Below are 13,020 nucleotides of genomic sequence, written 5' to 3'. Positions count from 1 at the left end.
AGGTCTGAAATTAAAAGTTTCAAACATTTAAAAAATTCTGCTTAGTATTGTAAATTTAATTAAGGCAGATTATTTTAGTGAAAATATTTAATCTTCTCTATTTTACATTTATATTCGAAAGTAAACAAAAGTAAACAACTAAACATAAAATAAAATTTAATACATTCATAACAAATAAACAATGAACAAAACAATATATATATCATCATCTTCTTCAACATTTATCACTTCAATGCTGGATAAAAGTCTTTACAAACTTTTTCAAAAATTTTGATCCACTACTCTCGCCATCCAAATTACACTGTCCTTACCTTTTTTTTTTAAATTTTAATTCGCCATCATGTTTACAGTCACTTCTTTAGTTGTTTGATAATAATAATACAATAATTAAATAATACAAAACAATTTTCATAATATTAATTAAAAAAAAGATCTGAATCATTTTAACAATAAAAAATTTCGAACTAATTACTAAAAATGGAAAATCATTTTTTATGAGAAACACACTTTATTTATTAAAAAGCAATAAGTATTTAGCGAACAATAAGATGACTATAAAAATCTATTTTGATAGGGATTTTTTAAGCAACTTATTCAACTAAATAAAATTTTTAAAATGTACAAAAATCAGAAGAATTTTTGATTATGATTAAATTAAGAGCAATTACAAAGTCAAGAGTTTCTGAGGAAAATCTGATAGAATAGACACCTATACTTTCACCTCTTTAAAGAATTGCTCTCTTTTAAAATTTTGATTTACCATAATAAGAACAAAAAATTAATACTGTGAAAATTATTTTGAAGATATTTTTATGACAGAATTTCTATATCAACAAAAGTTATTAACATGGGTAAAAAAAATTATAGATTCCTAAAAGTTAATATATTATGGAACAGAAAAATAAAATTTTCGCAAAAATTTTAGTTGCCAGTTAAAAAGTTTTAAACTATAATGTTTATAAATATACAAGGTGTTGCTAAATTACCAGTGATTCAAAATTCATTCCAAGGAACACAAGAATGCAGAAATAAACAGCTTCTTACATTCTGCTTAGGAAACCAGTCGATTTATTCTCAACAAGTTTTAAAGTTGATTAGCAAAATAATGCTGGCGAGTGGAAAAACGATAAAACAGTATTTTTTTGTATGTCAGACAAAAACCGTTTCACTGCCATCTACTAATTTTGCCACCTGACTATGCCACAATGCTGACGAAAATTAGCGTCACTTTTATATATATATAACAGGAATTGAACAGCTGGCCCGATTCTGAGTTGTCTACTATCTGTATTGAACTCCACAGTCTTGTAATTTTTAACCCAATCAAAAACCCAACTCATAAGACAAGGGAACGCCTGGATTAAGCTTTGGGGCAAACTAGCCTTCGAGGGAAACTTTTTAATGGAACTTATCTGCATTTACGTTATAAGGGAGAAAAACCTGTAAAGTCTCCCACAGTTAGCCCGACAGCAAGGGGATTCTAACCCATGATCCGTCCACCACTAAGGATATTTTTCATCTGCACTGCAGTCAGTGAGATCCAGGAGCAGACTTCGTATTAATCAGCCACCGCTGAGAATCAAACCTGGGTCACCTCATTTAAAGGAGAACGCTCAATCCCCTGAGCCACTGTGGCCATGGTGGTTGCTTAAAAATGTTGTTTTAAACATTTTGATGTTTATTTTAAATACAAAGGGTTTTAGATTTCTCTTAGACTGAAATGCCATATGTTTATGAACTTTTTAAGCAATTTGAAAATTTTTTAGAATTAATTCTAGTTTCTTAGACAGAAGGCAGCAAACAAAACATTTCATAAATAGAAAAACAAACAGAAATCTTTTATAAATCAGGAAACTGATCAGACAATCCAACAGAATTATGCATTCCACATTTCGCACCTGCAATTTTGCACCCTGTAGTGATTGCTTCAGCTAAATCCTGATCTTTCATTAGAGCGATAATAGTTGCAGCAACAAAGGTGTCGCCTGCACTAAGCGTATTAACTAATTTCGATGGGGGAAAAGCAGGAGATGTCACAACAGGTCCAGCAGCAGATCGTGCAGCAGCCCCGTGATCGCTCCAAGCACATATTATAGATGCCCTGAGAATAGAGAATTACTTTATTATCACAAGAGTAATTAATAAATATATACTTATAACATCATCCAATTTTATTAGAGGTTTCTCAAAGAAAAAATAAATAAATATTCTAATATGATTAAAAATATATTAAAATTTTTTTATATATATAAAACAGAAAACAGTATATAAAAACAAACAGAAAAATTACAATCATTAATGCAGCAAGTTTAATACTATTAGCAAGCTTAAGTATTTGCGTTGTAGTTGCAAATTTACGTTGTCCTAGAGCTGCACGATGGGCTATTGGCAACGATCTGGGAAACACCCCTGAGGATGATCTGACATACCATCACAATTTTGATCCTCTGCAGAGGGGATGGCACCCCCGCTTCGGTAGTCCGATGACCTGCATGCGAAGTCGAGCACTTTATGGTAGAACAGTTTAACGAGGACCAATACCGCACACGTTCGGTCCCTACGCAGACTGATCCAAGTGGTCACCCATCCGCACACTAACCATAGCCAGTGATGCTTGACTTTGGTGATCTGCTGGGGTCTTTATGTTGAAATAAATGAAATTAGACATACATTAATTGAGATTAGAGGCTAATGATATAATTTAGTGCCCAAATTTCTATTAGAGAAAGCAATAGTTTTTCTATTTTGATTGGGGCCTATTAATGGCATCAAAATAGTTGTTTTTTATTTATTTATTTGTAGTTGCTGCTTTCTGGTATAAATATTTCAGCACAAAGAAAACACTCTTATTTTTCAATCTCTTTTTGGTAATATTTGTTGTTTTGATATTTTTTCGTGTTTTCTTATTTGATCTTTTCTGCATTTGGTGCAGAGGTTTGCCCAGTTGTAGGAGGAGGTCTTTACAGGTCAGTCTTAAATGTTTTCTTCAACACAAGGTCTATGGAAAAAATTCTGTGCCTCCTATAAGTGGTTGCAAATAGAGGAGCTACACAGAGGTGGTCTTTCCTGGAGGTTTCAATGTACAGTAGAGTCCCGATAATCCGAGCCCCGGTTATCCAAGTTTCCGCTTTAACCGAGCTATCAAATATTTGAAGGATTTTTTTGTTCTAGTTTATTTCTTATTTTTAAAAATACCGCCGAAAAATAAATCTGAATTTTATCTTCCAAACACTCGGGAAAACAAAATCTAACAGCTTGATCCCATGAAATGATCGTTAATATCGTCAATAATGAAAATGAACCTAGCGAAGATGATGAAGACAGTGACGATAAAAATCAACATATAAAAATCTCTCACACAGATGAACTTAAAGCTGTCGAAAATGCTACTGAATACATAGAACAACAAAAAGAGGCGACACCAGCTTTCCTGTTATCCCTAAAAAATGGCGAAACATTGCTGCAGAAAAGCACCAAAGTTATGTAAAACAAAAAACGATTAAGGACTTTTTTTAAGTAAAAACTCTTTAATTCTCGCAAAGTATACTTTTTAAGTTTTTTTCAAGTAAGCTTTTTAATAATAATAGGAATTATATGTGGTATACTCGTATAAATTTTATATTTCTTAAATATATTGCATTTATACCAACTCTTTTTCTTTCTTTTTTTATACTCTTCGTTTTAACCGAGTTTTTCAGTTATCCGAGTTAGTCGTGGTCCACATTAACTCGGATAATCGGGACTCTACTGTATTTTAGTACGGAAATGACTATTTGTCTCTGTTAACTATACAGTTTTTTCTCCCAGATGTTGAACATTATTTAATTTTTCAAATAAAGATTTTTTACATACAACAACTTTACAATCAGCTCATTTCTTGTACAGCATATTGGGATATTTGTTGTTGTTAAAGATAATTTTTTCAGCACCCAATCATTTTCAATCCCAATTATTAAATTCGAATAAAATAGGAATACTAACAATATAATTTGTCCTTTTTAAATTTAAGAAACATTAGAGCTGCCTTGTACAACAAGAATAAAGAAAAAATAGGCAAAATATTCATATTAATCTTTTATAAATATTACCAATGTACCATATATTAAAGTGAAAAAAATCAAACTAATTTTTAATATTAAGATATTAGATGTAACTTACGGTGAAAAGTTTAGCAATAAGTAAAAAGCAAGTTAAAAGGCTATTTTTATATCAACAATTTCCTTCAAAATTAAACACGAGAAATATACATCCCTTTAATACAAAGAAGCATCTAATATGCTTCTGATTACAATACACAATATTGGCTACTTTAAACTCTTCTAACATTGCTACAAAAAGTGTTAAATACAATAGTAAGCATTTTACTGCATTTTGGTAGTATAATTCCTATAATCATTTTTAAATTAAACTTCCTAATTTAATGGATTTATAAATGCAAGCATAGTTATTACTAAAAATATTATAATATTTGACAAACAATATTGTAAATGATTTATAAAATGCAATTTAAAATTTTTTTTGCATAAAATAGAATTTCAACATAAAGCTGTCATTATTTTCTCAGATATCCTCAAAATAATTAGTTTAATAAAGCATTAAGCAATATTAGCTTACCCAGATTTAGTTTTATGATGAAGTTCCTCAACTGCTGATTTCATGTCACTGTAACCACAAGCCTGCGCAAAATCTTTTGAGATGAATACGAAATCTCCAAGATTGAGGAGTTCTAGTAATTCAGTTTTAGGTTTCTCTACTTCAATCGATACTAGTATCGGTTCATGAGATATTTCAGAATTCCATAATTGAATGTAGTCTATAATAAGCTTTATTTGATCATACTGTGGGCGGATCTACAAAAGAAAAATTAATAATATTGCAAACAAGTTGAACCAATAAAAAGTTTACTTATGAATATATGAAACTCAATGTTTTTCTAGTTGGACCTATAACTCGGAAACTTTATGCAAAATTTTGCATCCCTTTTATCTTAAAATGCAAATTTATACTTACTTTTAATAATAGTTAGGATTTTTTTTATGTTCCATTCAAACAATCATATCTTATAATAATTTTTAATCACTTGTTTTTAAAAGCACAATTTAACATCAGTAGTTAAGGGTTCACATGAAAACAAAACACATGTCCTAGACCCCACAAGGCTCAATAGCTCCATCAAGCCAAAAAGTAATGCAAATAAATAGAGGAAAATATTTGTCATTGAGTTCCAAATAATTTTTTTGACAGTAAAAAACCCGCAAAAAATCTAAAATTTTCATTTTTAAAAATAAAAAAATACAGGTACTAAAAAATACTGTTTTTTAATTCGCTGGCTTTTCCTTGACCAAAAATTATTTCTGTTGCTCAAAACAAAACAAAAAAAACAAAAAAGGAAGAAAAAGAAAAGACAGAAAATACTTAAATTTTTTTTTAATGACTTGGGGATTAATATGGTTAATACGGTAAACTATGGCAAGACCTAATTTTATAGAAGAAGAGAAACAAAGCAACTATTTTTAAAATGTATAATGCAGTTTTGTATTGAAATAATATATTGGCAAAAAAAGATTCAACGTTTGATTTTTACATCAATGTTACATATATATTCACATCATAGTAATACATGCATGAACTTATTCATAACTCATGAGAACGTCATAATAATACACGCAAGAATCATTGTAAATAATTTTATAAATCAAACGTAAGACATTTATAACTTATTACAGAAGAAAAAATGCAACTCAGGGGCTTTTAGTCTTTCAAGAAAGTTCTTTTGATAAATTGTACCAGTTGGCAGAACTTACTTATCAAAAATCATTCAGACTACGTTTACTTAAAATAAAACAAGGTATGGTGTTATTTAAATTTCTGACCAAGAAATTTTACCGAATCATATAATTTCATTTAAATTTTACAAACTTCAAATTGAAAAGTTTTATTTCTTAGTACATTTACTATACAAGTATATTTATTTATTTACTTACAAGTATATTAAGTATGTTTACTTTTATAGTAAATTTTAGTATATTTACTTTAAAAGTTTTATTATGTTATAATGACTGACCTTACATTATAAAGAACATTTTTGTCTGAATGACAACAGCATCAAACAAACCTTTATTATGTATTAAAAACTAAGTAGCACAGAGTTTTAAGAAATGAAATATAATTTATATATTGAATGATATAAAAGGAAACTAAAAAGACATAAAACAGTTTAAAATTAATAAGTATTGATTTAATTAAAACAGCAAACAATGTCTGAAAAAATGACAAAAATTATCTGGGATATCTCATTAGAATCTAATCTGAAATATTCGATAAAATTAATCTAATCTAATTACCTCAAAATGAATCCAATTGTAATTATTCAGATTCAATAGTTTAAAATCTTCTATAGAAACTTCTGGCATACCTCTATAATAAGTTACATATTCATTTAATTATTTTGAAATTAATAAAAACAAAGAGCCCTTATTTTAGAAAGTATACATACTTATTAGAATGAAAAATTGTACGAGATCCATTCTGAGAATTTATTAAAATTATGGATATTGGACTTTCAAATTCTTCATAAAAATGACAATTTTCATAAGATATGTGATGCTTTTCAAAATCCTTTTTCATGAATCTATAAGTAAATATACATGCAATATTTTTCTAAATAAAATCAAAACTGATAAGAAATTATTAATAAAGAATGACTTAAAAATGCATTCTTGAAATATTTAAAAAAGCATTAAAGTTCACCTTTTCTATTAAAATTTACAAAGAGAGGAAAATCAAAGGTAAAATTTTAAAATTAATGTAAAAGGCTTTTTCTCAATAATCAAAATACGTATTCAGGTGACGTTATTGATTTTGTTTATAAAGTTTACATTAAAACAGCTGTTCTGTAAGCAGAAATTTATATAAAAAGTAACGAAAAGCTATTCCAACCTTTGACATTCAGTTTTCAGCTATCGAAAACCTATTATCATAGACAATTAATTCATGTATTACAAATATAATTAATGTTAATTTAAGTCAGAGAAGTTAGTAATTTCTGTTTTTTAGGGTCACAAGGCCATAATCATGTAGGAGAGAAAGACAGGACCAACTCTCCAAGAGCCCTTGACTCCAGCTGAAATTCCTTACAAAAGTATAGTGTTTCCAAATCTATTAAAAAATTCTTTTATTTACAAAATAAATAATGATGTAAACCAACAGAATGTGTTTAGTTTTAAGCAGGAACAAGCATTAATAAAGCAAACAGAAGTTAATAGAAACCAAAATATTTAAGATAATTCAAAAAGCCTTTTCCTAGATTGAAGTTTACGCTTTAATCTTTGGGATATATATTTCATCAAATATAACCAAAATAAATCAAAGTGCTAAATGTTTAAATGGAAAAATGCTTTTCCAATTTTACAAAGTTTGGTGTTTTAAGCCATATAACCTGAATCCAGCCTATAGTTTGATGAGCTCCTCCCGCCACAAAGTCTGAGGCCGTCTGGTGCTATGGAAACAAGAATGGTGCATTTTAGGGAGGGTAGCTTCACTCTAGGACTAACACAATAGAACGAAGAAAGAGATTCTCTTTCTCTCATTGACCCGAAAGCACTCCAAAACAGTCAATCCGCATCCCTACTTGAAATAGTCATACCTCGTTACCATACTCCCCACCACAGGTGCATATGTCTGGGGGAGTTCTTATTTTAGACTAACTATAGTAGGGTTCTTTCAGACATTTACAAGTAATTGCTGAACCTTTGTATTACTTAGGACACTTTTTTTTTAATCTTTCGTACCTCATGATGAATACTTTTCATTTAAAATCTTTCTTCTAAATCAGCCCACTAAACTAAAATCTCCAGAGTAGACCTCTTTCATATCTCAAAATAAAATGTGTCTCAAGTTAATCTACTCATTAATAAATAAAAATTTTATCTCATAGATAAAATTAATATACTCCTTCACAAGGAAGAACTATGCTAGTTCAAAAAATAGAATTGAGCATATTTATGCATAATAAAATTTTATGATTATCACTCAAAAATTATTTTAAATTGTAGAAAGAATTGAAAACAAGTTCATTTCCCCCCTTTTTTAAACAATTTAAAGTTGATCTAAACATAACAGATAATTAATATAGATAATATTTAAATTTTACATAATTTAAAGTTAAAATTTAAAACTTTTTTTTTTTGGGTGTTTTAAGTTTTACAGCTTATCTTGCATACCTAAATGATTCAAATTAGCACTAATTAAGTAATTTATTTTCACTTACTGGCCACCAATATCATTACTCAATGTTCCTAATATCTCACAAGGAATATTAAACTCAGAAAATATGGTGCTGTTGTTTGATGCATTCCCTCCACGTTGCCAAACATGTGATAAGCACCTGCAATAGAAAATTATTTGAGCTACTAAATTTTAAAGCATGTATAATAACTGAAAAAAAATGGAAAAATCAATGAAACAAAGGGAATGGTCAAATCTAGCACTAACCAAACCAGCTATAATTCAAATATTTCTAAATCATACATTTTAAGAAAAGAAAAATTTTTAATTACTGTTTTTAAAATTTTTAGAAAAAAATCAATTTAAGTATGAAGTTAACTGTATACTACAGTAATTCACATAAACTTTCATAATAGTTATCATTTAGCATGTATTTTTTTCGGAGGGGGGGGGGAGTAATCTTTTAGGTATTAAGCATATTTAAGATTTTTAAAATTGATCTAGATTTAGAAGTTTGTGAGCAATTGGCACAAAACTGTCTGGAATCCTGCTAGTTGTAACTTTAGGTTAATTTCACAAGTTTACTTACAAAATGCTATTAAATTATTTATAACATTGCTAAATAATGGTATACTATTAAATTTGAGCTTTTATTTAGCTCGACATTTTGTTAACTCATCATAAGGAAATACACGCAAGAAAATATTTGTAAGATGCAGAAAGCCCCCAAAAATGTGAAAGCCCAAGGCCAGGGATTATTTCAAGACTTACGATAAATCAAGCACTGAAATTGGTAAGTAATACTGTGAATTTCATCCTATAAAGTTCTATAGGTAATAGATATAAAAACGTTAGAAAATACGTTATCTAAATAATACCTCTAAGTGCTTTTGAATTATTTACTTGTAAGCCAAAAAAAAGAAGCAATAAACATAACAATAACATCAAAACAATAACATAAAAAACACAAAGGTCAAATAAATAATAAAAAGTTCATGCATTAAAATTAATGTAAATGCAAAATCCACAACCAATGTTTGTGCATTGTAATCGGTTATACCTTTGATCACTATCCTCTTCGGGATAAGATTTACATATCATAACCATATCTAAACAACACAATCCAACACATAAAACTTTTTTATCTTGACCTGACATTTATATGAAAAGTTAAAACTAATAAATAATGAATAGGAAAAGTATAACTAATAAAAACTAGACTTAAATTTTAAGAAAGAAAGAAAAATTATAATTAAAATTAGGGACTTGATTAATAATAAAGTTGTGGGCCATGGTTCAAGTCCATAAGTCAAGAGTCCATCAACCCAAACGATTAACTTGATTGTTGGTAAACAGAAAGCACCAAATATTTCACGATCGTTCCTCTTTTGAAACTAATAAACTGATTCAACCATCAAGTTACTCTGCGTTACGATTAAGTCGTGTTTAGTGATCATCAAATATTTTAAACTGAATAAACTGTTTAAGCTGAGCAACTGACTCAAAATTTTCCGCATAATTTTCAAGAACTGAAACTTATTTTAGTGCTGCCATCTATCAGCTTTATCTAAAACGAAATAGTAAGTTCATAAAGAAATGGGGGTAGGAAATTTAAAATTATTTGCGATGATTTTTTTTCTATTTTAGAAAGAAAAATGTAAATAAAAAAAAATATATAAACAAATAAATAAGGATGAACGAAAATAGAAAAATTTTGATGGGTGACTGCAAAATACTGAGCAGACTGCAAAAAGTATTAAAAATTATAAATTTGTAATTCTGTGTAATTTATTTACCAACTAGTTCACTTTTCTATAATAGGTTAAACTACTGCATTCAGTTACTACAATGGGTGAATTTATTTTTCTGCTAAATACACCAATATCTTAATTCGTTCACTCACTTGATTCAATCATATGTAGAGACACGACTATTCAGTCCAAATGGAATGTGATATCAATATAAAAACGCACGTACTAAAGATGCCTATTTTAGCCAGAACATAGCCATAATAGCATCTTTTTGGACCCTGGTCGTGAATAAACAATTTTTTTTTAAAATTTAATTCTCATTTTCTAAATAGTATCAATGCTGAGTCAAATAGTATTTCACAAAAACGTTCGTTCCAACTCGATTTCACCAATTTCGAAGACTTTCAGAAATTTTTCCACGAATGAAGACAAAAAAAATCAAACACATTGGGCATGCTAAATTAATATTTAGCGAGGAAAAAATAAAAACGCTATCGAAATCTGGCAAATTGCAATGAAGGAAGGCGAGTGTTTAGAACATCAAAACATGTCTGCTTGCAGGCCCAAGTAGCACATAATATTATATAACATCAGAAAATCGGTCAAATCTAACGTTATCTTGCACAACTTCTAATATTAGAAAGATACAAAAGATCGCTGTTTGCTCAGCCTTATATAATATTAGATTCTATACAAACTAATATTATCTAGCGTTCGACATAATATTATTTTACATTAGTTTTGATGCTATATAATATTAGATTTTGAATTTTCTGATATTATTTTGCTTAGCTTTTTATTTTTTTGGAGCAAGCAAGAGGAAGATATGGATAGTAGTAGAATAATTCGGCGATATAATTTTACTTAATTTTCTATATTGTTGTGAAGCAATAAAACATAGAACATAGTTTTATGTCATTCCATGCATTATTTACTTAGCAATACAGAAATACTAAATAAAATTATATCAGTGAATTGTGCTACCTTCCATTTTTCTCCTCTTACTCCAAAGTATATCTTATGTTCAGCTAATTTTTTTGAATATTTCAAACTTAATTAGGAAATAATATTTTATTGCAACTTTTATGACTTGACATTGCAGCTTGCAACTTTTCAAACTTGAGGATATTTCATTTATGATTAGGTTTTAATTTCAGAGCATTCAGTATAGAAATATAATACAATTACAATATTTTGTTTTCTAATTCAAGAACGAAAAAATTATTTATTTTTAAGTTAGAATAAAAAAAGAATAATAAATAATTTAACTAAAATAGTATTAATAATTCCTCCTTAAAGAGGATTAGACATATAATATACTAATTCAAAAACCCATTATGTGAGACTTAATCAAAAATATTAAAACTGAAACATGTAAACCAGTGTTTCCCAAAGTGTGGTACGCGTACCCCCAGGGGTACGTGAGCAGTTTAGCGGGGGTACGCGTTCTTATGCGAAATATCTTGCTACAAACGAAAATGTTAAAAAATTTTATTTAAAAACTGAGCAAACCATGAAAATTTACTATTACGTATTTTTCTATTGGCTATTTTTTGCGGAGTTAACAGTTAATAATTAGTGGTGTCAACAGCCAGTTGTGATTACAGACTTTTGTAAAAAAAAATTTATAGTAAGAAATACATTCATTTTTTTATTAGTGGTACTCAGCGTTATGAAAAATTTAGGAAGGGTACACAAAAGTCATAAGTTTGGGAAACACTGATGTAAACGATTAAACTTTTATTATTCCGAAGTACATTTTTATTAACTCGCTTTCGTGAGTGTGGAATTTTGCAAATAAATTTCGTCCTCTTTCTGACTAGCTAGAATACTAAAATTTCTACCGAATCAATATGTCTGATGGCAATGCAAAATATCGATTTATCGTTACAAGTAGCTTTTATCGCCCACTTTCTATCTAGTTACAGCGTTTTCAATAACATTCAGTTGCTTTTTGACAGTAAAAATAAGAATTAATATCGATATTATTATAAAACAGATTTTATTGCTAATTGCAATTTTGAACATTTTCCGTCTGACTAGAGAATACAAATTCTAATTAGAACCTTAGATGGCATCGCAAGTTTCGTTCGTGTTTTAATTGTTTCAAGTAGAATTTATCGCCTTATTACAGCAAAAGGAGTTTATCCTTCATTAAAATTTTGTGCATATTTCGTCTAGATAGTTTCCCCAAATTTTGGTTGGAACTCTCACCTATAGGTGACAATATAATTTTCAATCTTTTTTCATTTTATTTAAAAAAAAAGATGTTTTCATTGTTCTGTATTTTTTATTTTTTCCATGTTTTCTCTACATTTTGAATACATATATGCAATACAAAAATTATAAATACTTTTGTATTAATAAAAGCATTAAAACTCTTTTCATAAAATGTCTTTGGTAAAGAATAGGTGTAGAGATATTCTATTTTGGGACTTCAAGGCTGAAAACATACCATTGAATTATAATTGGATTTATATTTCAAAGAAATTATTTTTAGAATCTTTCCCTCGTTCACTTCCTTATTAGGAAGCAGTAAATGATTTTCCGTAATGCATAGGGTTACAAGGTATACGACGATTGAGCCTTTTCACCTCCTTTTCTATTAATATATAATCCAGGAGCGATTGTTTTCGCATAACTTTAAAGGGGATTTCCCATTCTCAGTGATGTTCCTGAACTTCAATCCAAGACCCACTTCAATAAGGACTTGATTCTCTAATCATACTACAACTTTGAACTATTTTCGTCATCCCACATTATGACTGAACAGATTCGATGAATCGGCCGAGGTTACAACTATTTCCAGCGTTCCAGCGTTTTCGCATGACTCTTGCTGTATGATGTGTTCCATGTAAGATCTGCCGGAACCATCTGGAGTTTTGTCCACCCCCTCCTTTGTGGAGAGTGGATGTGAAATGTTATAACCACCACCCTACCCGTAAATAAAACTAATGAAGGAATAATTGGTTCACGACTGAATTGTTTGAACTAATTATAACCAATGATGACAGGGATGTAGTCCTGTTATTATATATATATA

At 28.9% G+C, this 13,020-nt stretch overlaps 1 protein-coding gene across 1 annotated transcript; it reads right to left on the bottom strand.

Moving 5' to 3' along the window:
• Positions 1-1,817: 1,817 nt before the first annotated feature.
• Positions 1,818-9,587, bottom strand: LOC107455070 (ketohexokinase). The gene is made up of 6 exons (XM_016072486.5): positions 9,287-9,587; positions 8,270-8,386; positions 6,497-6,631; positions 6,345-6,417; positions 4,615-4,850; positions 1,818-2,101 (listed from the first exon to the last, which is right to left on the bottom strand). Exons 1-6 carry the CDS (start codon positions 9,382-9,384, stop codon positions 1,840-1,842), a joined length of 921 nt encoding a protein of 306 aa, XP_015927972.3. The 5' UTR covers positions 9,385-9,587; the 3' UTR covers positions 1,818-1,839.
• Between the last annotated feature and the right edge of the window lie 3,433 nt (positions 9,588-13,020).

Source organism: Parasteatoda tepidariorum, chromosome 6 (assembly GCF_982258835.1).
Source record: "Parasteatoda tepidariorum strain Cologne lab strain chromosome 6, Ptep-v5.0, whole genome shotgun sequence".
NCBI classification, from domain to species: Eukaryota; Metazoa; Arthropoda; class Arachnida; order Araneae; family Theridiidae; genus Parasteatoda; species Parasteatoda tepidariorum.
Note: the sequence above shows the minus strand (reverse complement) of the source record. Positions and strands in the feature narration are given on the sequence as shown.

Bases quoted from the DNA above. Each gene is read 5' to 3' on its own strand.
- LOC107455070 (XM_016072486.5), bottom strand. From the start codon at position 9,384: ATGTCAGGTCAAGATAAAAAAGTTTTATGTGTTGGATTGTGTTGTTTA. The intron at 8,387-9,286 runs GTATAACCGATT...TTTCTATTGCAG, and splicing joins GAAGAGGATAGTGATCAAAG to GTGCTTATCACATGTTTGGC. The intron at 4,851-6,344 runs GTAATTAGATTA...TTTCTTTTGTAG, and splicing joins ACAATTGGATTCATTTTGAG to ATCCGCCCACAGTATGATCA.